The sequence below is a fragment of the Passer domesticus genome, chromosome 10 (genome assembly GCF_036417665.1).
Source record: "Passer domesticus isolate bPasDom1 chromosome 10, bPasDom1.hap1, whole genome shotgun sequence".
In the NCBI taxonomy this organism is placed as follows: Eukaryota; Metazoa; Chordata; class Aves; order Passeriformes; family Passeridae; genus Passer; species Passer domesticus.
Genome location: NC_087483.1, coordinates 25,097,551 through 25,120,428, shown reverse-complemented (window position 1 = coordinate 25,120,428; position 22,878 = coordinate 25,097,551). Strand labels below are relative to the sequence as shown.

The 22,878-nt window shown below is 36.4% G+C and overlaps 1 protein-coding gene across 7 annotated transcripts in view; it reads right to left on the bottom strand.

Moving 5' to 3' along the window:
- Nucleotides 1-22,878, bottom strand: part of LOC135308932 (sodium channel protein type 1 subunit alpha) — an 89,564-nt gene that overhangs the window by 31,491 nt on the left and 35,195 nt on the right. For 3 of the 7 annotated variants that reach the window (XM_064434595.1, XM_064434593.1, XM_064434599.1), the window contains 15 exons: nucleotides 20,734-20,824; nucleotides 19,806-19,934; nucleotides 19,001-19,092; nucleotides 17,808-18,080; nucleotides 13,467-13,530; nucleotides 12,954-13,095; nucleotides 12,597-12,803; nucleotides 11,843-12,148; nucleotides 10,730-11,110; nucleotides 9,412-9,544; nucleotides 8,375-8,613; nucleotides 5,913-6,086; nucleotides 4,950-5,306; nucleotides 3,766-4,248; nucleotides 927-1,044 (listed from right to left, as the gene is read on the bottom strand). In XM_064434595.1, coding sequence (XP_064290665.1) covers nucleotides 927-1,044; nucleotides 3,766-4,248; nucleotides 4,950-5,306; nucleotides 5,913-6,086; nucleotides 8,375-8,613; nucleotides 9,412-9,544; nucleotides 10,730-11,110; nucleotides 11,843-12,148; nucleotides 12,597-12,803; nucleotides 12,954-13,095; nucleotides 13,467-13,530; nucleotides 17,808-18,080; nucleotides 19,001-19,092; nucleotides 19,806-19,934; nucleotides 20,734-20,824 — 3,189 coding nt within the window. Of the gene's footprint in view, nucleotides 1-926; nucleotides 1,045-3,765; nucleotides 4,249-4,949; nucleotides 5,307-5,912; nucleotides 6,087-8,374; nucleotides 8,614-9,411; nucleotides 9,545-10,729; nucleotides 11,111-11,842; nucleotides 12,149-12,596; nucleotides 12,804-12,953; nucleotides 13,096-13,466; nucleotides 13,531-17,807; nucleotides 18,081-19,000; nucleotides 19,093-19,190; nucleotides 19,283-19,805; nucleotides 19,935-20,733; nucleotides 20,825-22,878 lie in introns of all 7 variants that reach the window. The other 4 variants (XM_064434596.1, XM_064434600.1, XM_064434594.1 and 1 more) reach the window with 3 other exon arrangements.

Below are 22,878 nucleotides of genomic sequence, written 5' to 3'. Positions count from 1 at the left end.
TAGCTAATTTCTCTAACTTCTGTCCCTAATTTGTTTTACACTTTTATGATATAGCTGCTGATTTTTATGTAGAAAAATATTAGTAATAAATAATGGTATTTTTCATGACAAATCCTAGACTGTTACAGTACTATCTCTTACAAGTTCAATGTAAATTTCTAAAGAATGATCTGTTATCATGTCCAGAAGTAATCAAACCTGACGATAGCATTTATTCTCCAATGCCTAAATCTAACTTTGGCATTTCTAGCCTTATATTACTGTTTTAAAAAGCATTTATTTCTCCACCTCCTTTACTTGCACACATCCATAAGGTTTCTCCCAAGGAAATGCCATTGGAAAAACATTTATGACCAGATTGCAGTTTTATTGAATTGAGGGCCAATAGAAGGAAGAATGAAAGATGAAGGAGTCCACCGAGTTAGACTGTTCTTTCCCCAGGTGGCACACAGGGCTCTTCCTTCTCCTTTTGCCAATTTGTAGAAGATTCATTTAGCATTTTTCACAAGACCATCTAGGTGCAGTTTTTATTTATCACTAAACAGCAGCTGTAGTAATGTATACTTTATAAAGCACTTAGATTTCTGTGAAGAATATTTTTTAAACAGTGTGTTTATTATCTGTAACTAAACTCTGAAAGTACAGTAACATACTAAAGCAAAACTTTCAATGCCATATTTTTCTTATTTTGAAAATTGAGATACATTTCCAATTAAATGTTTTCCTAACTGTTTATCCAATACATAGTATAGTTGTAGTATCAGTTTCCATGTAATATATTATGGACTAAAAGTTCTATTGCTAATAATCAGAGCTTAAACACTAAAAAAGGGCAATGTGATTCATAAATCTTAATGTTTAACTTTCATAGAAAATAGTTCTGTAATTCCATTAATAATTATAAATAGTGTTTTTCTTCCAAATACCTTCTGTGAAGCAGGCCTCTGGCTCCTGGGCTTCTTCAGGTTCAGCTTCTGGTTGTTCTTCTGCAGGAAGTCCAATATCAACTGTGCTGCCTTCAGATGAACTAGATGAATTTAACTTCTGTAAAGGAAAGAAGCATCACAAATGAAGAGTAAATAATTTAAAGGCAAATATTATTTGGTTCTGGAATAAGTAAATTAGACAATGTTTTTGAATGTTCTAGAGTTCTACATAAGTAAATTGTTGATAAACATCTGAGAAATTTATACAGTCTTGTTTTCCTTCTGTAGTGTATGAATCTATTAAATAGAAGGTGTATCAGTAACAGATCAGACTTCAAATACAATTGTGCTTCAAACTGAAAAATGTGGGTAATGCTAAATCTGAGAAGATTTATGACCACAACAAGCCATAAGTCATAATGATCTCTTGACCTACATAGAAATAATGAAGCTTAAAAAAATATACAGAAATTTGTAGTGTCTACTGAAAATCAGGTGAGAGGCTAAAATAACTACATAAATGAGGTGGGAGCTCAGAGGAATGAGGAAAAAAGCAGAGAAGGCCATACTTCCAGAGTTAGTAAATCCAAATGAAAATTGCTGAAAGTCTAGCTCAAAGTGAGGCAGAATCTGCATACAACAAGGCTGAGGGAGTTTAAGCCCGTAAAAAAACCAGATTGTGTTTTATCAACAAATTTTCAACAACACGATGAGCATAAAGAGACTGAGGCATAGGTTGGAAACCAAATTAAAAAAAAAAAAAAAGAAAAAAGAATGCACTTAAGCTAATTCTCATCCTAAAAATCCAAAAACTGTTGTAACACATTACATGTCAGTGAAACCTGGTTGCAATCTATGTCTTTGATATTGTGGCTAAAACTTGGGCAAAATTGTGAGGGAAATATATTTAAATTTGTATGGCTAAACAAAATAATGAAACAACAGCAATATAGATCACTGAGTCTAACTATAAACTCAGCACTGCCAAGACTACTACTAAATCATGTCCCCAGGTGCCACATCTTTTAAATACCTTCAGGTATGACAATTCAACCACTTCCTTGGGCAGCCTATTCCAGTGCTTGACAATTCTGTCAGGGGAGACACTTTCCCCAATAGCCATTTCTTCATCCTGCCTCTTCTTGCTTGGGAAAGAGCCTGACCCCCACCTGGCCACAGCCTCCTCCTGGGTTCATCAGTGCCAGGTGGCAGCAGGCCTTTTGGTACTGAGGACAAAAATCCCCAAACACTAACAACAAAACTCTTATTCAAAACTCTTATTAGTGGAAGTAAAAAGTCAGAAGTGACACTTCAATGGGATAAAAGGTAACCCTCTTCCTACAGGTAGCAGCACATCAGCAGACAATTTCCTAAGCTTTCCTAAACTGGATCTGTGTCTAAACAGGATTGATTCTCCCTTGGTCAGTCATAGACCAGCTGGTGTCTCTCTGTTTGACTGTCAGCTCTGTGATGGGTTGGAAGACTGGACTGGACAGCACAAAGGTAGTTGTGGACAGTAGATGATATGTCATTGTTTTCTTCTAAAGGATCTTTGTTTAAATGTTTTATTTTGAAATTCTTCATGCTGTGTGTGGTTCATAATGTGCTGAAAGAAATTTTAAGAATCTTTATTGCAGCGGTGGTTCATAAGCAGAAGTCAAATTAATTATAGACATTTTAGCTAATATTTAACAGGAAAGTTATTATTAAAGATGCAGATATTAATTAGGAAGTGGGAACAAGACTGTCTCTGAAATAAGTTGCTATGGGGAGAGGCTGGTTTGTACAGGTTTTCTTTCTTGGAGGAGGATTGAAAAATTGCACTTAGCTAAACACTGAATTTTTGCTGAGAGCACTAGAGGGCTCTTACACTGAAAGGATAGTGATAGACAGTTCAGCTACCCTAAAATTTGGTGTCTGAAGCACTGGTAGCAATACAACAGGTGGACAGAAGGGGGAAGATGAGCTATCCCATTAAAAAAATTGCATTGCAACCAAAATGGGAACTAGCTGGTTAAGGCTGAGGTTTCTCAAGTGAGAAAATTAATGTTGTTAAGTGTCTGGAAAGGCAATTTTCTAATTTGACTAAAATGGCAACAAAGTAAGTCATTGAGGGTGTCGTTGTTTTGCAAATTCTGTCATCAAATCAATATAAATTCTTTTGCTAAATAGCCACATACAAAAAGTTACGTAATAGAACAGTTATAGCTTTAATATGCTTTAAAAAATTGCAGTTCTCAAAAAGGCTTTGTATCAATAGTCTGCTTCAGCATTCCTTTAGCAACAGTTGATGTTTTCATCTGTTGGTACTTTTAAATTTTAACAACCATGTGAATTTGAAGTGTATGGGAGAGTCTATGGTTAAGACTTTTCATGGGAATTTAATAGATAATTAATAAACTATTAATATATTTTCTGGTTTATATATGCTTTTTCAAGGGGCAGAGAGAAGATGTATCACACTCCTCATGGGACCCTTTTCACAGCAGACAAACAAAAATTTCTGGCTAAGGCACTGTCCCCTACAAGTTGTTTTAATTACCATGTGGACCGTGCATAGTTTTTATGGATTAGTTGAGTCTCCCATTACACGGCCTCTTATCCCCTCGAGGAGGATATAATTTTTTAACTCTTTCTCACACTTGTATTCGTCAAGAATTAAGTCCTCCTTTATACACTCATTTATGCCTATCTACAAAGAAATGTCAAAATAAATGATTAATAATTAAATATACTGTCTTATGAGAAGTAAAACAAAAAAACCTAAACAATCAAACAAAATCCCACATAACAAAGACCATCAAAAGATCAGAGAGAAATGCTAAAAATATCTAAATACCTCTTTGCTTTCTTCCAGGTCTGATTCACTACTAAATTCTTCTGTGTTTAGATTTTCAAAGTCGGATTCACCCACAGCAATGGGCACTGTCACAGTGAGGCTTGGGTTGTTTATGAATGACATGTAATCACTCTCATCAATTATGTATTTTTCCACACTGCTGCCTGTGCCTATACCACTGGTGGTTCCATTTGCATCTTTAATATAGTCATGGTCCTTGCTTAGTTCCACGGTTGTATGGTTAGAAATACAGCTATTTTTGTTGTTTAAATCTTCAAGTGGTTTGATTTCATCTAAAGCTTTCTGCTTTTTAACAAAAGCTTTTTGGATAAATTCACGCACTTTTCTCTTCACATAATCTATGCCTTTCTGCATTCTTGCCACAGCAATCTGGAGATTGTTCATTTCATTATCATCATCTGTCACAGCAAGGTTGTCTGCACTAAATGAGCTCAAGAGCAAGGCCAAAAATAGGTTTAGTACCTGCAGAAAGATGTAGAAAATATGTTCTAGACTTTATTTTAAAAATAACATTTATTTTATTTAAAAATCTCCTATTATTGACATCAAAGACTGAAATCCCAGTAATTCACCATAACAAAAAAATACCCTCAAAATTTTTTCTCTTTTCCATAAAAACCAAGTTTATTTCCCTTAGCTTATGTCCTGCTCACTATTCAAAAATATTTGTACAACTGACTAATATCTGTAAATGTGCCTTTAAATCCCCACATTATGTAAATAGTTTGGTGTCAAAGTTTATAATCTAAAAATGGAGCTATCAGATTTACTGTTCAGCATCATTAAAAAGTTTAACTTATCCCATCACACAACAGAAATTAGATTATTCAGGTGACTAATCATATGGTATAAATAATAAAAAATCCACAGTAAATGGTTTGTAAAGAGTCCATAAACTAAAATTATTTGGAGCACAAAATATTTTCAAAGGGCCAAAAGAGAAATTAGTCACATTTGTAAATACCCACTCTTACATTCTTGGGATTTTGACATGGCAGAATATTTTGTTCTTTATCCAAAAAAGCTCTTAAGCTTAACTTTAAGCATTTCTTGAAACACCTGCTTAAGTGCTCTGTTGAAACAGAGCCAGAGCACTTAGTTCACTTCAGGACTGAGACCACTCTCTTGCCAAATCAGTTTTTGTTAACACTTTGATTACTTACCACTAGGTTTCCAATCACCATGACCATCATGAAGACTGTAAGGCACATGGCTTGGCCAGCAACCTCCATGCAGTCCCACATGGTTTCTATCCATTCTCCACACAGCACTCGGAATACAATCAGGAAAGAGTGGAAGAAGTCTTGCATGTGCCAGCGAGGGAGCACACAGTCACTTGCAATTTTGCAGACGCATTCCTTGTAGTTTTTCCCAAAGAGCTGCATCCCAACCACAGCGAAAATGAACACGATGATGGCCAGCACCAGGGTCAGATTCCCCAGAGCTCCCACGGAATTACCAATGATTTTTATCAACATATTTAGTGTTGGCCAAGATTTTGCCAATTTGAAAACTCGTAACTGGAAGGAAAGAAAAATATTGTTAGGAGAACCAGAAAGATACAAGGATATTTTAAAGTTAATTTGTGGAAGGATATTGCTGCAAAATATGCCTTTAGTTGGATTGTCCAGAGGGTATCATCTTGTCTAAAAGCAAGAAAATGGAAGTTTCCTTCAAGAAAAATTTGTAAAATTGCAATTTGATATTCTCAAAGCATAGCTTTTACTGAAGGCCAAAGAAGCTACTGATTTGAACTTAAAATCTAGGGTTCATCTTTAAAATAATCTGGACAACTTTTCAACTAGTGTTTGTAGAGATCTCTTCCTGTGATGCCAATTGGAGCATAATACCTGTAAAGAGTCAATTTATTTCTGCATAGTGGGATGTCTAAAGTGTGTATATACAATGGATACATTGGAAATAGGCCCAGAGTGCCCACTGCTCTCTTCGGATCTCTATCAATTCCCACTGAAGACTGTAAGATACCACAATTAGTAAGGATTTGTGTTAATGAAACTTTCCTCAGGATCAGTATTATGGCAAACATCAAGCAAATTTTTAAGACAAAAATAATATTATTTTAATGAAGCCACATTGAAAAATCAGTCCAATTCAAGTATATTTACCAATCTGAATGACCGAAGAACAGATAGTCCTTCCACATCCGCAAGACCAAGTTCAACCAAGCTAAGGGTTACAATAAAGCCATCAAAAATATTCCAGCCTTCCTGGAAATAATAGTAAGGATCCATTGCAATTATCTTGAGAAACATTTCTGCTGTGAAGATTCCAGTGAAGACCTGAGTTCAAAGGGCAATTTGTTATTTCAAGGTGAAAGATAATATTCCAGATCTAGTTTAATTCAAGCTATGTCTTATCCAAAAGCAATATTTAAAAATAGTTACATTTACTGTAATGATTTATCATGCCCACCTTCCCTTAACAAGTGTCAGGAAACCAGGTAATTTTTCTATTAATTGTTATACTAAACAAATTACATAAACTTCTGATTTATGACATTTAAAATCCTATTTCAACTTTCTAAGGATGTGGACTTTCTGTGTGCTGTACAAAAAATGCCCCAAATATGATATTCAGAATACAAACCAGAATTCTTTCCAAGAAATTATATGGTATAGCTCTTTCTTGGTATACAAATGACAAATTAGGCCACATCTAAGACTACAGAGGGGCAGCTTCTTGCCTGCTATGACCTGCCTATAATTCAGTTCAACAGAGCTGTGATTATTTATACCAGATGAATAAATGGTGTATTATAATGTACCTCAGTTGATAGAGCAACTGAGATACATTATGATGTGCTGAGATATAACAATTTCCTGAAGCTGAGTAACTTCTACCTGGGTGTGCCCAGAAGCAGCAGCAAAGTTGGTTGGCTCAAACACTTCAATGCCAGGAATAAATAACAGAGTATTTAAGAATGCATTTTAAACAAAGTGCTGCTGGTAGTGGTTTCTCGTCATGAATTTCTATGCTGAATGAAGTAGGAATTATATTTAAGACCCACCAAAGTAATGACTCTGAGTAGCTTTGAGAGAAATCTTGGAAGAATTTGTTCTAGGATAGGAATGTACTAAAGTCACTGTTAAAAACTGCTTGAGCCCGGCTCTGACAGGTTTTCTGTTGTGTTTTTGGGTTTTTTTTTCTGGTTTTGATAACCCATTTTTCAGCAAGCTGAGAAGAAAATAGGACATCTAAAGAGAATAATCTAAGTGGGATAATCAGGAGAAAGGAAAGAAGTCTGACTTGCTCTGCCTAGGAACACCAATACTCAAGACGGATTATTACAGTCTTTAAATACACTCTAGATACAAACACCAGAGAGGGAAAGGTTACCAATTTTTAAGATGCAGGACTGGAATTCCTGAAAAAGACATAGCATGGAAATGCTGACAGGTTCCTAACAATCAGAACAGCACAAGAAGATTTAAAGTGGAGCTACTGAAGCAGGCAACCTCCGAGATCCTGTCTATTGCAGAGGGGGTTTATGTCAGGGAGCCTAAAACTGGAAGAATGTATAGACAGGTGCTTATAGACAGGTTCTCTCACACTCCCTATGTAATCAGAGGTACACCAAGATTTATATAGAATTTTCTTGGTTGGAAAACAAACCTATAAAATGCTACAATACAAAATTTTAGACTTTATTAGGAAACACAGATTCAGCATTTCCCTTATATTAAGTATTTCAAAATCAGCTGTACAATTTTCTATTCATTCTCCCCATTAAATTCTATAGTTATTTACATGATCTATTTGTTCCTCATTACAAAACAAGGATTATTAAAAAAATCACATTAGAAGAAGTTAATTCTTAAGGAAGGAGATAAAGTAGGACTGTAGCTGCAGATACTTCTATGTGATCAAACCTGTCAGTTCAAAAGCAGGAGAGCTGCAAAAAAGTTAACTCATGAAATCTTTAATAATTTATATTTTTGAAGCAGAGAGAAAGGGAGAAAATACAGCTGACAAGATGAGGAAAATACATCTTACTAATTTTCAGAGGATAAAAACAATAAAAAATAGGAGAGGAAAAAGTACTGTGGGATATTTTTTTACATAAAGCATAGAAAGAAAATCCACTTATCCACATAAAAAGAATTTGCACAAGAAAATTCTAGAAATGCTTGTAAAGGGATCTTTTCACTATTGTAAGTTTCTGCTCAGGAGACAGCAATTAAAAACACATTCATAATTTAAAGATTTGTATTGTATTGATGGAGAAATTAACACTGCATTTATTTGCATAGTGTCTGTTTCATGGAAACAATACATTTTCTTGTTTAGCAGTTACACAAATCAAACTCTGCTTAAGATGGACTTTACTTAATGTAGCATTTGAGCCAATTTTTAAATTTTTAATTTGATTTTGCAGAACACAGCAGTATATTGATTTTACAGTATTCTAAGCTACATGAGTCAGGGTTGACAGTCAAATTTCCAAAAATGTTCTGATACTTATATCTGAAGGCAAATAAATATCCAAAAAGCTGTTAAAACCTTTTCTTTCAGTTATTACAGGCATATTTCCTTCCAAGTCATGAATGTAAAGCCCCAACAAACTTACCAGATTTCCAACTGAAAGTACATTATTGAATTCGTCGGTCATTGGATAATGTTCCATAGCCATAAAGAGTGTATTTAAAACAATGCAAATTGTAATAGCCAGGTCAACAAATGGGTCCATTACCACTAAGTTGACAATATGCTTAACTTTTAACCAATGTGGACTGCAGTCCCAGATCAAGAAAATATTTGCAAATTTATACCAACATGGTGGGCATTTCTGTCTCGATTCTTCAAGTTCTGTGGGGAAAAGAAAGTTTATATATGTAACTATGTGATTTCTCTAACATTCCTCATTCCAATATGAATTGTACCAGTCGAGTTTTCAGTCTGTAGTGGCACTGATTAAACTCCTTTAAGCCCCCATTCCACAGGGCTTTTAAGGAAAGCCTTTAAAATTTTCTATTGAATATATTTGCTATGTTCAAAGCTTATCTGTCAAGCACAACTTCTTTGCATTACAATCACTATGCCAATCAGCATCAATTTATGAATCAGTTTGTATTATGCATTTAATTTTTCCTTGATTACACTTCAGCTTGTTTCTCCCACCTACTGTTCAAGTATGTAAATATTTTTATTCTGAAATTTGTAGCATTTAAGTGAAAATGTTCATTCTGAATTCAAGGAAAAAAACACTTTGACCACCTAGAACAATTTAATAAATGTAATTGCAAAAATGCATATATATTTTAAAAATAGTTGCATATGTTTGAAAAATGTTCAGTGGCTTTTTTGTGTCCAATAATACATTTTTAATTACTGTGCATAAGCATCCACTCAGTTATGACCATGCACATGAGTTAGATGGTGACAAAACAATGAGACAGAAATGCTTCCTTATGTAATAAATTTAATGCTCAGTTATGTAATAACCTTAATAAATAAAGAGCTTTGAATTTACTGATAAATATATGTCAGTTTGTTGGATGTTATCTGTACTTAAGCTATTTTAAATCTGTTTTCAAGTTTCAACTCAAACTTTCAGAAGTCTGTGGGAAAAACAGGATTAAATATTAAGCTGTGCCCAGCACACACCTTCCACAGTGTTTGTGAGGATGCTTGCAATACTCATGGCTCTTTCCCTTAATGCTGGATCCTCCAGGAAGTCCATAGAAACGTGAAAAGAACCTGATATTCTCTTCCTCATTTCTGGTTCTGTTGTGGTGCCCTATACAGAGAACAACAGTAGGTGAGACCACGTTGAAGGAACAACCAGATAAGCAAATGCTACACAAGCCTGTTAGTAGTGTCTTAGCTTGGACACGTGCTCCGTGCACTTCATATTTTATCGTGTCGGACTTTTATTACTTTTTAGTACCTTTAAAACAATTTTGCAATTCCATTAGGTCATAGGTACCTACAGTTCAAGATTGCCAGAGAGTTTATTTACTCAATTTTTGCATTTTTTTCCTTAAGATATGAAAAGTCTTTAAACATTTAAACAAATTTAAACAAATGGAAAAGTGTTGAGTTCAATATATTGCACAAAATTTTGCAAATTGTAATTTTTTTCCTTGCTCCAGTTGAGAGCATATTTTATGGTTTGCAACATAATAGTCTTTTTCCCTAATCAAACTGTAGCAAGTAAGAAAAGTCTGACTTCCTCATGCTTCCTCATGCTAGTATTTTTTAGCAATCTGAATAGACAAATTTGAACTAAGCAAGAAATTTTTTGGAGACATTTTGTCTTACCTTTGTATGGTAAGAGAATGGCAGCAACATGTGCTGCCAATATGTTCACACAGACATTTGCATTTTTAGAACTATGTATTGAACTTTGATCTTCCAATGAACTATTTGTTGTCTATCCTACAATACTCCACCAGAAATGGATGGAAAAATATATACGAATGAGAAATAAATGGTAATAAGGAATTGACAACTTCCTTACATTTTTAACCAGGCGGATAAGGAAGAGTGATATCAAAATTAACTAATAATGCTAATTTTGATAGTGGTAATACAGCATCATATTTATAGCAGTTATATAACATTTTTGTATAATATTTTCCTTTGTATGTCAACTATGATAACTAGATGGATCTTTAGATCAGCTGAAGGAAAGCATGGCACACTAATACAGTGAAGCATAGCATTTTTATGAATGTGTAGGTTATTATTCTATTACTTGGTAACTGTGACTTGCATTTGTTAGTCATGTGAATCTGTGTAAGTAAATGCTTAGCTTGCAAACCTATCTTAGCTGTTTTATTTACTAAAGAGTTAACAAGATGCAGGAGCATTCATAGCTTGACCAACCAGGAAGCATTGCCAAGGGTTCCATTCTGTAGAAAACACTGGCTGGTGCAGTAAGAAAAGGCCACCATGCCTGAGCTATTTAAAACTTTCTTACATTGTCATCAGTAGCTGGTTTATCTATTATCACCTCTGGCAGAAGCTGTCCAACAGGCGACGTAGGAACAGATGGTCCACCAACCAGGGAAACCACCCCATTGCAATCCACGGTGCTGTGCATCTTCCCATTCACTGGAAACACTGCCAGCATCCTGGATGACCTACTGGCCTGGCTGATGTTGCTGTTGCGCCGTTCTCCGTGCCTGCGCGGCACAAAGAGAGAATCTCTTCTGCTGTCATTGTCTTCGAAAGTGCTGTGCTCATCATCAGCAAAGTCATTTTCTGATCCTACATCCTTTGCTCGACCTCTGAAGCTGAAAAGACTTGTTCTGCTGTTGCGCCTTGGGGAAAACAGGGAGCCACGAATGCTCAGCAAAGACTGCAGGTAAATAAAATATGTGATTATTAGCTGAAATCCTCAAACTTAGAGCTGTTATTAGATTAGCATTGGTTTTCTTTCTTTCTTAAATAAGAGTAACCATATTACCCAGAAGATACACGCTGCTGTGAAATTTTTGCATGTATTTCATTAGAGATATATCTTGCAGATAGAAGTATCACTGTTCATGGATTCTTAAGACAAAACCAGTACTGAACACTCCTTTGTCAGCTGAAGCTGCCAAGTAAAGTAGTTGCATAATTCCCACCAAGTAAAAAAGGAAGTCCATACAAGCACTTTGTTTCATGTATGAAGGATCTTGCCCATAGTGAGCAAACATTGGCTCAAACATCATTGAAACAAGAGGAAAATGTGAGGCTATCATAACAGAAAAATACTGTAGAATTTTAACAGGTAATATATAATCATGCTAAAAGGAACCCTACATAATCAATCAGAGAATATTTTAATATGATTTCTAAATTATCCCATTAAAAGAACAGAGATATGAGGTTATATTTCATTCTGAGGGATTTTTTACAAGGCAATCTAGCAGCTAGAACACTTCCTCTCAAGCCATAGCAACACTAATCAAGGTAATAAAAGTATCAGTATTTCCTTTGTTTATGCAGTAGCATCATATTATTGTACTTTAGGAAGACTAAAGTAGTTTTTCAACAGCCTATGGTGCTTTAAATATATGCTTTTACTAAAAAAAGCTATAGACAATACCTGATGTGGAGAAGAATACTTCTTTTCATATGTCAGTCTGTTGCCTTCAATAGACAATCGGAAACCTTTCCTTCTGATGCTGTCTTCTGATTCAGACTTGTGAAATTCATCTTCATCTTTTTCCTCTCCTCCAGACTGTTCTTTCTGTTTCCTTTTTTTCCTTCTATTTCTCCTCTCTTTTGCGCTCTTTGAGCTCAATTTTGATGCGTCTGAGGAGCTTTCTGAGAGCCCTCCTGCTTCTCCTGCAGCACTGGGCTCCCTGGACTCTGCCGATGCTGTTACTGCTGCTGCCGCCACCGCTGCTGCCTGCCATGATGCAGAAGGAATTGAGCAAACCATGACCTAAAGTTTCCCTTTCTTTAATTTACTTATACATAATTTCTACTCCAAAAGTCCCAGTTCTTAGCACTTTCTATAGGGTATCCTCTCACTAAGTCTTTCTTCTAATTATTATTGATCAGTTGACTCAAGATATCTGTTGGTCATAGACTTCTCTCACCCTTCATGAGTAAATTTTAAATGCAGAAATCTACCAGACTGCACTAATGGCACTAGACTAGAAAAACATAGTGAATAACCTATACCAAGTTTTGAATATACCCTTCTTCAGTGAAGAATAGAAAACCTCTGAGCTAGCTCAGTCATTGAAAGACCGACAGAGTGCTTTATATTTCCAGTTTCAGAAAGCAGAAATTCAATATCTCTAATAAACTCACTTCCTTACAGGCCTGCATTACTGCACCATAAATGATACCTGTGCTGCTTCTTGTTGCTTCTTCAGCTGTTCTAGCATCTGTTGAAATTCTGCCTCCTTTTGCTCTGCTTCTTCAAGGGTTGCTTGGTTCTGTTCTTCGTAGGCCATGGCAACCACAGCCAGGATCAGGTTTATCAGATAGAAAGAGCCCAGAAAAATTACCAGAACAAAAAATATCATGTATGTCTTCCCAGCAGCACGAAGAGTCTGGAAATAAGAATACATTTATAAGCAAATATACATTAACAGTTCTGGTTTTCATACTGTTAAAATTCAGATGAGAAAAAAAAAACCTCCAGTCCTTTTGCATCACTGATACAAACATTTTGGGTCTATTTTTCATTAAAAATTTCTCACCAATTGATAGAGGTTTTCCCAGAAGTCCTGAGTCATTAGCCGAAACAGGGACAAAAATGCCCAACTGAAGGTGTCAAAACTTGTGTAGCCATAGTTGGGATTTCTGCCAGCTTTCACACAAGTATATCCTTCTGGGCACTGCCTACAAAGACAAACTGGACATTACCTATTTAGTAATTTTAATATTATCAGCTGGATGTTAGTATACTCATATGTGCAGCCAGAACTGCAAAATAACACGTTTTGCCAGGTTTCGTCATCAGGTACTGCTCTTCCTTTCCTTATCAGCCAGGCAGGAGATATATTGATACCAAATTACTCATTCATCATGCAAACACTCAGTTTACCAGTCCACTGAGTTCTGATCAAGAATGCAGATATTAAGCCCAGTATAAAAGCCTTTCTTATGTGAAAGGAAGTGGTCACTCAAAATAAGACCCACCCAAATTGCATATCTGTGGAACGTGGATCTAATTTATACACAGTGCAATAATATGATGAAATAGTTCTTACCCAGCATCAGAGCTATTTCCACAAAGCAGAGCATCATTTTGCCCTTCCAGAAAATAAAAATGACCTGTTTCAAAAAGAATTTTAAAAATTATGAAATTCAAAACATAGCCATTATCTCTAAAAGTTTTAAGGTGATTTCTGATCCAATTTTAAACTATTTTCACAGAAGAACAACAGCTATAGAGTAAATGACATTATGAATTTCATTAGGCACTATTGCTCACAGCACTCAATGTTAAAATGACAAAATTTACTAAAAATTCTGCTTCTCCCTTCTGTGGATTCTCCTTTCTGTCTGATCACTGAACTAAACAATACTTTGTGAAATAACGTACAGTTTTTTATTGGAATAATTACAATTGATCTGAAAAAATGATCCCATAATTTCTTCATAACTTTCTGATCAGTATTGCCAGGGGTTTCAGTTTGTTGCTTACAAGCACTTATCACAGTTATCTAAAATGCAAACCCTGCAAAAACCCAACCATTTGCCAGTGGCTCTGATGGCCATGGGTGTGCACACACTGCAGTTGTAGCTCACTGACTGTATGAAGGCCCTGGCATACACCTAAATTCAACTCAGACATAATTACTGCAGCAGTCACAGATTTTTAAGATTTTTAAGAGTACATGATAAAATTTTTGAACACCTTAGTCAAATAAATTGGTGAAGTTCCACCAAATCACTCTGTAACCAATCATACCAATGTCTATACAGTAAGGCCATAGTTAAAGGACATTTCAGATGGTTTAAATAACAAAGACATGGACCTATCTCTTCTTACAAGAACAAAGAGATGAGCAAAACTTTGTGCTTATTAAGATTCATCTCAACTGTATCCTTGAGAAGTGTTTTTCTTTTCTGCTTCAAAGCAGATACCTACAGTCTTGATTGCTGAAGTCTTGATTTTTGGAACAATTATCACAGGACAAGGTTCTCCTGTAATAACCATCTCTCATTTGGTCACAGGCATAAGGATGTTTTTTATAGAGGGTTAGATCATGTGTCACATTTCTGATGGAATACAAAAGTATTGCCTCAGGTTGTCTGCAAGGACAGGGCAGGGACAATGGCAATGCTCCTCTGAGCACCCCATAGCTCCAACACTTCTGAACCATAGCAGCTTCAGGATCAAGGTGGTACCTTTTTTGTTCCCCGAGACCATTTAAACCCCATGTTGGATTTCTTTTCCATTTAACTGTCCTGTAGATTCCCTTAAAATGATCTCATTTGAAAATGAGAGCAGGTGAGTTTCAGCTTGACTCTGCCTGTGCTGCCCAAGCCAGGCTGCTACAGGCACAAATGAATTCTGGGTCTGAGGAGGTGTCACAAGCTGCTGGCTCAGCACATATTGATTTGCTGCAAGAAGGGACACAGTCCCTGGGCCAGCTGCATCACTCCATCCTGTGAGCAAAATTCACCATTTAGAAAAACGAGTCTTTAAGCTGTATGTAGACCTTGTTCTGACACTCAGCAAAGGATTAATTTTCAGTGTCTAATGGTGTATCCACATCTCACAGGGAACAATCTCCTGTGCTGTGCCAATTGCACAGCCCTGTGTGTGGCTGCTGTCTCTCTGGGCTGGTGTGCATTGCAGAGCTCCTCTGTGCTGAAACACAGCTGTAAACAGAGAGCTGACAGGATGCTGGCCAAGCTGACCCTTAGGAAGCAAATTTTATTCTGCCTTATGTCAGCTAATCATGATTAAAACATGCTGCAACACAGCAGCTTGTTGGGAAGAATTCCAGCCTGCGTTGATGTGGTTTACATGGAGCAGTCAGTCCTGATCAGCGCTGCACCAGCTGAGCTGAGCTGCTACAGCAGGTCTGCATTGAGGTTCTGTGCTTCAGACAAGATGTGCCCTGCAAGGCTGTACTTGCCAGCTCCACAGAAACTACAGCCACACAGCTTTCTCTGAGTGCACTGATACACTTGGGCAAGTGCTCAAAATATTATCATGATAGGAAATTTTTTATAACACACAAGCTGAGCAGTATAAGCATGTACACCAACCAAAGAGAAGTGAAAAATCCCTCATTACACCAGTGGTGTAAGTTTGGCTCCTCTTTAATTGATTGGGAAATGGGAAAAGCTCCTGGTAGGGGAGCACCTAACTTCAAGCAAGATTAAAGCTGTTTGAGTAAGCATAGGGTATATTATGAGAAGAACAGAGAATAACTGTTATTTCATAAAATAGATGGTGAGATGATTTTTCTCAGAAAAAAAATTGCTTATGGAAAGATTTTTAAGACAAACCTCAGATTATCTGGAGCTAAGTTTATCAGAATTCTTATTTTGGAAAAATAAAAAGGAGTGGGGGGAAAGAAAGTGCTTGACCCATTAATGACAGGAATGCTTATGTAAAGACCCTCTAAACAGTGTCTCCAAAAATGAGCTCAGTGGTAAAATTAGAGCTTACATGCCTTTTTCTGCATAGTATACACAAATAATGGCATAATAACTTCCATAATTCCTACAAAAGATGCTTCCATTTCACTGCTCTGAGCTGCAGGTAAAGAACTTCTTATTGCCCTGTGAAGCAGCTGGTTATTGCATCCTGTCTGCCCACCCACATGCAAAAAGAGAGCAGGAAGCTGTGAGAAGATAATTTTTCTCTTTGAAACTGCTGGTAAGCAAGGACAACCTTATTAAATTCATAATAAGACTTCTAATTGTATTATAAATTTCATAATACATATGAAATTCTGTAAATATACCAAAGGCAGATGTAGCCATTCAATAAAGTACTTCCTGGAACCAATTCAATTGAACTTTATTTTCAGGGGACTTCAGGTCTTCTTTAAATCAAATAAAATCAGAACTTAAGTTTATAAATTCTTTGTTAAAAAGTCAGGAAATTAAGTTTGGCCTTGAAGTCTAGGCCTTCAGTAGGAGACTGCTTAGACTGTCATAACCCATGGCATGGGATCTCCATGTATTCACATGTTCAAGTAAATTGAGTTTCACAGAAGGACTGGTTCAAGAAATTCAAATGGAAATCCATCATAGTCATTGATTAGCTGTGTGATTATAATTAGAAGCTGTCTCACTTCTATTCAAAATTTGTCTGGCTTTGACTTGCAGCTATTGAACCTGTTATATAGCTCTGCCTGCTAGATCAAAGATATGTCTACGATGAAAATTCTGTTCCCCGTGGATTTTTTTTTCTAACTGTGATCAAATCACCCCTTAAACCTCCTCTTTGATATGCTAAGTAGGCTGAGCTCCTGGTCTATCTTGGTATAAAGCATGTTTTCCAACCCTTTAATCATTCTGCTCTTTTTTGAACTTCCTCCATTTTTTTTTCAACTTTCTATCTAAATTGAACTTTATATAGTATTCCAGTAGCAACTGCAGTAATGCTAAATACAGGGGTAATTCTATCTTCCTGGTCAATGATTTATTTATGTGAACAGGATATTATTTAGCTTTTTGGCTGCAGACTTTTAGCCTTAATTAGTCAGTCCTGGCTGCCCTGGAGTGCCTTAGGTGCCTCAGCCTCTATATTGTTCCAACTGCACTTCTCTAGCCTGCCTTTCAGTTTCCCTGCAGCCTTGTACATAAACTGCTGTGGCAATGTTTTCCAGAGCCTCTGTGGCACTATTTTTCCTGTGTCCTCATGTTGTTCTTTGTGTCACTTTTATTCTCATGACACGACACTGGCAAACACACAATTGCCACAGCAGGTGCTCACAGGAAGCAATTGTCTCTGGTGTGAGATTCATCTCTTTTTCTCCTCCTTTTTTCTATTCTTTGCTTGTGGCTTTATATTAAGTGACCTAATAACATGCATGTACAAGCTTAAAAACTAGGCAGCCGTGCAGCACCCACTCTGATCAAAGGGCACTCCAATTAGTGCTAATAGCACTGTGAGAAGGAGCAAGCTGTAGGGAATTTGAGGAGATGCTAATGAAAACCACAGAGATGCTGTGGGAAAGTGTTGTGATCACTGCTGCACTGGAAAGGATACCCAAGTGAGGAGATTCACCTGGGGACCCCACACTTCTCTTTGCAGCTGGTCACTGTAATATCTTTTCCTTTTCTATCTCTCTCCCACTTTAATTCTAAATTTACATCTACCTGTCTCACAACATGAATTGTGAGCATTGAATTTTAAGACTTTCTGTCTCAGGGGAGCTGTGAACAAAAAGAGCTATTCCAAGTAGCAAGACCATGTTCCTTGTTCCCTCTTCCATGCAGGCATTTAGAGCAGATGTATGAGAGAGAAAAGATTTCTGCAACTCTGTCTTAACAAAATGTATTGTCCCTTCCCTTCCTTCCTTCTAAGAACTGGGTCAGCCACAAACCAATTCAGTGAGAATTCTGTAGACAATACTTACTTTCATCTTCAATGTACCCCTTCCAGTCAAATGGAGTCACTGTTGAGTTAATCAATGTACCATTTTCACCTATGGTGCTGTTTAGCTGGGAAGTAATGTTTGTTTCCAAAGTAAAATTTTCTGGAGGCCACTGCAGGCATTTATTCCTCAGGTTGCCCATGAACAGCTGCAGCCCTATCAGTGCAAATACACTCAGACAAAACACAGTCAGGATCATCACATCCGAGAGCTTCTTCACAGACTGAATCAGGGCTCCCACAATAGTCTTCAGGCCTGCAAACGGAAAGGAGTTTTTATTCTGATGTTGGAAACTTTTTCAAAGCACAGAAATTACAATGTCTCCTAGTAAAGTTATAGATTTCATGCAAAGCCCAAATACATGATTGTAATGTCTGTGAAACAACATTTTTGTGAAGAGCTTTTTCACTTGTGAAAATGAATAAACAGCTGAAATTTATGTCCACTTGAAACTGTGAATGGAATGAATTGCATATATTTCAAAACAACTTGTTTCAATGATAAAACAAGCAACTATTTTTTATTCATGCTGTACACTGATCTCACATAAACATCTTCCTTCTTTTCGTTTGTCAATACATCTTGCTCCAAACCTTTACTACTATCAGTTTTATAACATACTAGATTTAGAAGTCAGTAGTAAAAAGCCTGTTCAACAATAAATAGGATTAACATTTAATGCTATAAAACTGGAAATGGTTTGGAAAAGTGTAGCATTTTAAGATAATAAATCCCCCATGCAACACCCATGCTATTCTTTATTATCTTATTTCTTCATCTTCTTAGTAAGTCAACATTTCAAACAGTTTTCTTTTTTAGACACAGATATTCACAAAAAATACCACATAACATCATGTAGGTAGGATACACATGGGTAAGAAAAGTTTAGGGTTACTAATACTCATTGAATGTGGAGAAGAAAGCTTGACGTCATACGATGCAAACCACACACACTGTGTACTGCAATGTCTCATGCAAGAATCTGTTAAACTCAAAGGCTGATTTCAAAAGGAAAGTGCTCATTTTCAAAAGCAATGAATCAGAGATCTCAGTGAATCCTGATATCTTCTGATTCCTGCTTTTTTTTGTGGAAAGAAATAAGAATTATATTTTAAAAAATATGAATTCTGTTTCATTGAATTAAAGTCAGCCTCAGTGTTTAACCTCGCTCTCACCTGGAATGACTGATATTGTTTTCAAAGCTCGGAGAACTCTGAATGTTCTCAACGCTGAGACATTGCCCAGGTCCACAAACTCTGTCACATATCTGTAATAGGGGAGTTCACACACAAACACAATGACAGGATAAAAAGGAACAGTTGGGAGGTAAAAGGGGCCTAACACCTTACACCAGTTACTTCTTACCTGGAATTACAGAAATAGTTTTCAAAGCTCTCAATACTCTGAAAGTTCGAAGAGCTGAAACATTGCCTAGGTTTACAAATTCTGTTACATACCTGTAGGATTAAATCACAGTTATTCAGAATTTAGGCAAAGTTTATGCTACTTACTTGGGTCTTTCATCAAGACCGCTTTGGCGTTTTTAGCAAAAATTTAAACAGCAACAGTCAGAGGTTTACCTTTCACTGCAGTTTGCCTTGCATTAATATACTTTCAGAGCCTTCAGCTAAATTAAATGTCTCTGAAGTGAATCACACTGATTTTACTTTGAAAGCCTAAAATTTATCTAGACTAGATTGGTAAGTTTGGAGAATGAAGTCAAAGGGAAGCTCCTTTTCTGCTCAGAAAAAAAAAAAAAAAGTAGGACATGAAATTAGCCTCTCTAATACTAGCTGTACTAATGGCTTCTGCAGTATTTATGTTTACATCAAAATATGCATTTTTGAAAGTGAAAATTGTTTTAGACAAAAGTAAGTCCATAAAATAATTTCCATTTAACAAAATTGGTATGTATCGATACTAATTTCATGCCCTTTTTGCCCTTCTCTTTCCAAGAAAAAGCAAAAAACAAGAACTTACGCAAAGGTAATGACAGTGAAATCAAGCCAGTTCCACGGATCTCGAAGAAAAGTAAAATCTTCTAAGCAAAAGCCCCTTGCAATGATTTTTATTAGTGACTCAAATGTGTAAATGCCAGTGAAAGTATACCTGAAAAATATAGGAAAATTTAACCAAAATAAGTAGCAATATTTTACATTGGTATTCTGACAGAAATGTTATGATCAAATGAAACTTTTTTATTTCACAGCTGGAGAAAAAATACAATGAATAAGCAATTTCTTCTGAAATGCATTCTATCAGAGATACTTGTGTATTTACATGCTTTAGTTGTGCTGTTGAAGCACAGCAGTGCTGATCTTGTAAATAAATAAAAATAAATAAATCCATCAAATAAATAACATATTAAAATGTATAGATGACGTTCAGTTTAAAAGTATGCAGTACTAGGTCCTCTACTGTTAAGTGAGAAAGCTGTGAGCATAAGTTACTGGATGCTGTCTGAGTCACCAACATGTAAAACACCTGGTAGTGGCTCTAAAGAGGGAAGCATGCAAGCATGCACTGAATTCTCTTTCTCATTTTAGTGATACTTTTGCTGTATGCTGCTCTTAACTGACATGAACATTGAAGTGCCCATGGTTCTGCTACTAATGCTATGGTGTAAGGAAGGGTAAAAACAATGGGTAGGTGCTAAACCATGGAGAAAATGAGTGGAATCTCAGTAGAATACTATCTGTAAAGGATTTTCATGGTTTTTCTACCCAAATGTTCTACTAAAATGAGAATCAAATAATTATTCAACATTTCTGCATAGTTCAGAGAGGAAACAGTCATAGTGCCTCATGATAGCTCCTGCTAGCACATCTTGCACTGGTAACTCCTAGAGGAACACTGGCACGGTAACTCCTAGAGGAACAAAGATACATTGAAATAATGTGCAACTTACTCTACATTCTTTGTCCAGTCTGGAGGGTTACTCATGGTCATAAATACGCAGTTGGTCAAAATAGTGCACATGATAAGCATGCTGAATAATGTAGGTGCAGTTAAGGAAAACACAGTAGCTATCCACACAATATCACATCAGTCATGGCTTAAGTACAGGAAAATACTGCCACTTACACAAAACTTTTAGACTTTGGAAAACAGTGACATATGCTTTGCTTAACCTCATATTTTTCACTTTAGTACATTAGATGTTCATACTGGTCTCGATTTGTTGACACGCTGATGTTGTCCTGATGTTTTGTTTTCAGCTGGTCCTGAAAGGAGATGGCTCCCACAGCCTGAAAGGTAACATGAATTGAGCAGCTGCCAAAACCAAAATAACTTGCAGGACTAGACAGTTTGCCTTAAGTACCTGGCAGTGTTAGTCTTTCACTTCTACAGGCTTGGTACTAAAGTTAAGAGTTGGCATGTGCAAGGGAAAAAAACTTTCCTCTATTTACCCAGAGTCAGAACTGAGCTGAGTCAGTACTCAGCCCAGCCAGTCTGTTGAAAACACAGAATAAAACATAGAATAAAGTTTTTAATTGCTGAAGCGAGTGCATTCCATGTTTCCCTAACACCAGCTTAATGCTTCAATCAGTGAAGCAGAAATCCATAGGGAGCTCAGAGATGAACCTGAATAGTTTTCCAGTATTACTTTTGGTCTCTCTCAAAACCCAGCATAATCAGTGTATCTGTTTCTACTAATGTTATAATTTGAAAATGCTTCAATAGTTATGTCAATTGCTTGAAAAGCACAGAAAACTGGTGAAGATTAGAATGGAATGAATTTTTATTTGATGTTCCAGTAAGGAACACTTAGGTACTCTGGGTCTATGAGAGCCAGACTAACAGCTCAGAGGGGCTGGTTCTAGGGAGGTGGGACAATCCACTGGGGCTTCATGACTTACAATGTAATGTTCTTTGTCCACCAGGTCACTGCCTCTTCAGACATTTGGAAATACTGAGTAACCAAACTAGATGAAAACCTGACTCAAAATGGCCACATGATGGCAGCAAAAAATAAGTGCTGCTACACATTTATACCAAATGGTTAACTTATTTTTCCTCTAGTCATCTCTCTAAATTATGTATTCCTTAAAAGTCCTTGCATCACCACAACTGGCAAAGAAAATGTTTAAACTAAAGAAAGCTGTTTACAGCTAAACTTGTGTCTGAGAGCCCAGGATTAAAATTTTTTTAATCAAGTAGATAGCATTTGGTTGTTTTGGGTATATTTTTATACCATTGACAAAACCAAAATGAAATCAGAAAAGTAGCACCACGATCTAAACTTCTCAGAAAATTGCTGCAATCATTAAGATTTTTGCTTAGAGCAGCTGAAAAATTCAAACTTTAGCATAACTTTTCAATACATCAAATCACAGGGAAGGAATTAGCTGCCTGTTTCCCACAGACAGGTGCGTGCCCTTTCCCTAAATGGCTGATCCAGCAGTGGACATTTTGCTATATTTCAGTAAGTGACTTAACTAGTTTTGAAGATCATGTTGCCATACAAACTCAGTAGAGTAAAAATCGTTCCGTGCCTTAGAATAAATTATTAGAATGCCTTACAGTGTTTGTTGTCACAATCTAAAGGTCTAAAGAGCCTGCTTTAATTTAATTAGGAAACTCCTTTAAATATAGAGAATCCATTTTGAATCCAAGCTGGAGATGTGTGACTGCAGTTTCAGTAATCTCATGAGTTAGAGAAGTGCAATGTGCTTTTAGGAGAGCTGAGGTTTTACCTTGTGCAGTGAGTTGTGAGCTTTCAGCTCAGTACCATGGTACCATTCATACCAAGGGCCACAGGCAGGTACTTGCACATTGCTCACTCTGCAAAACCTGGCACATCTGGGAGCCAAAAGTTGCCAAAGTGCTGTTCACTCTGAAAGGGAGCAGATGCTCATTCAGGGCTAAAATACTTAGAAATATAGACTGACCGTTTCTCTTATGGGAATCTCAAACGTAACTGACATATTCAATGCCTGTGCATCTCTTCTGTCCTATCCCACATTTTGAGTGATTGATTTACAAGCTCAATATTACCTTAATTTACTATTTTATGTTTTATAACAATTCAACTATACACATAGAAAAAAAA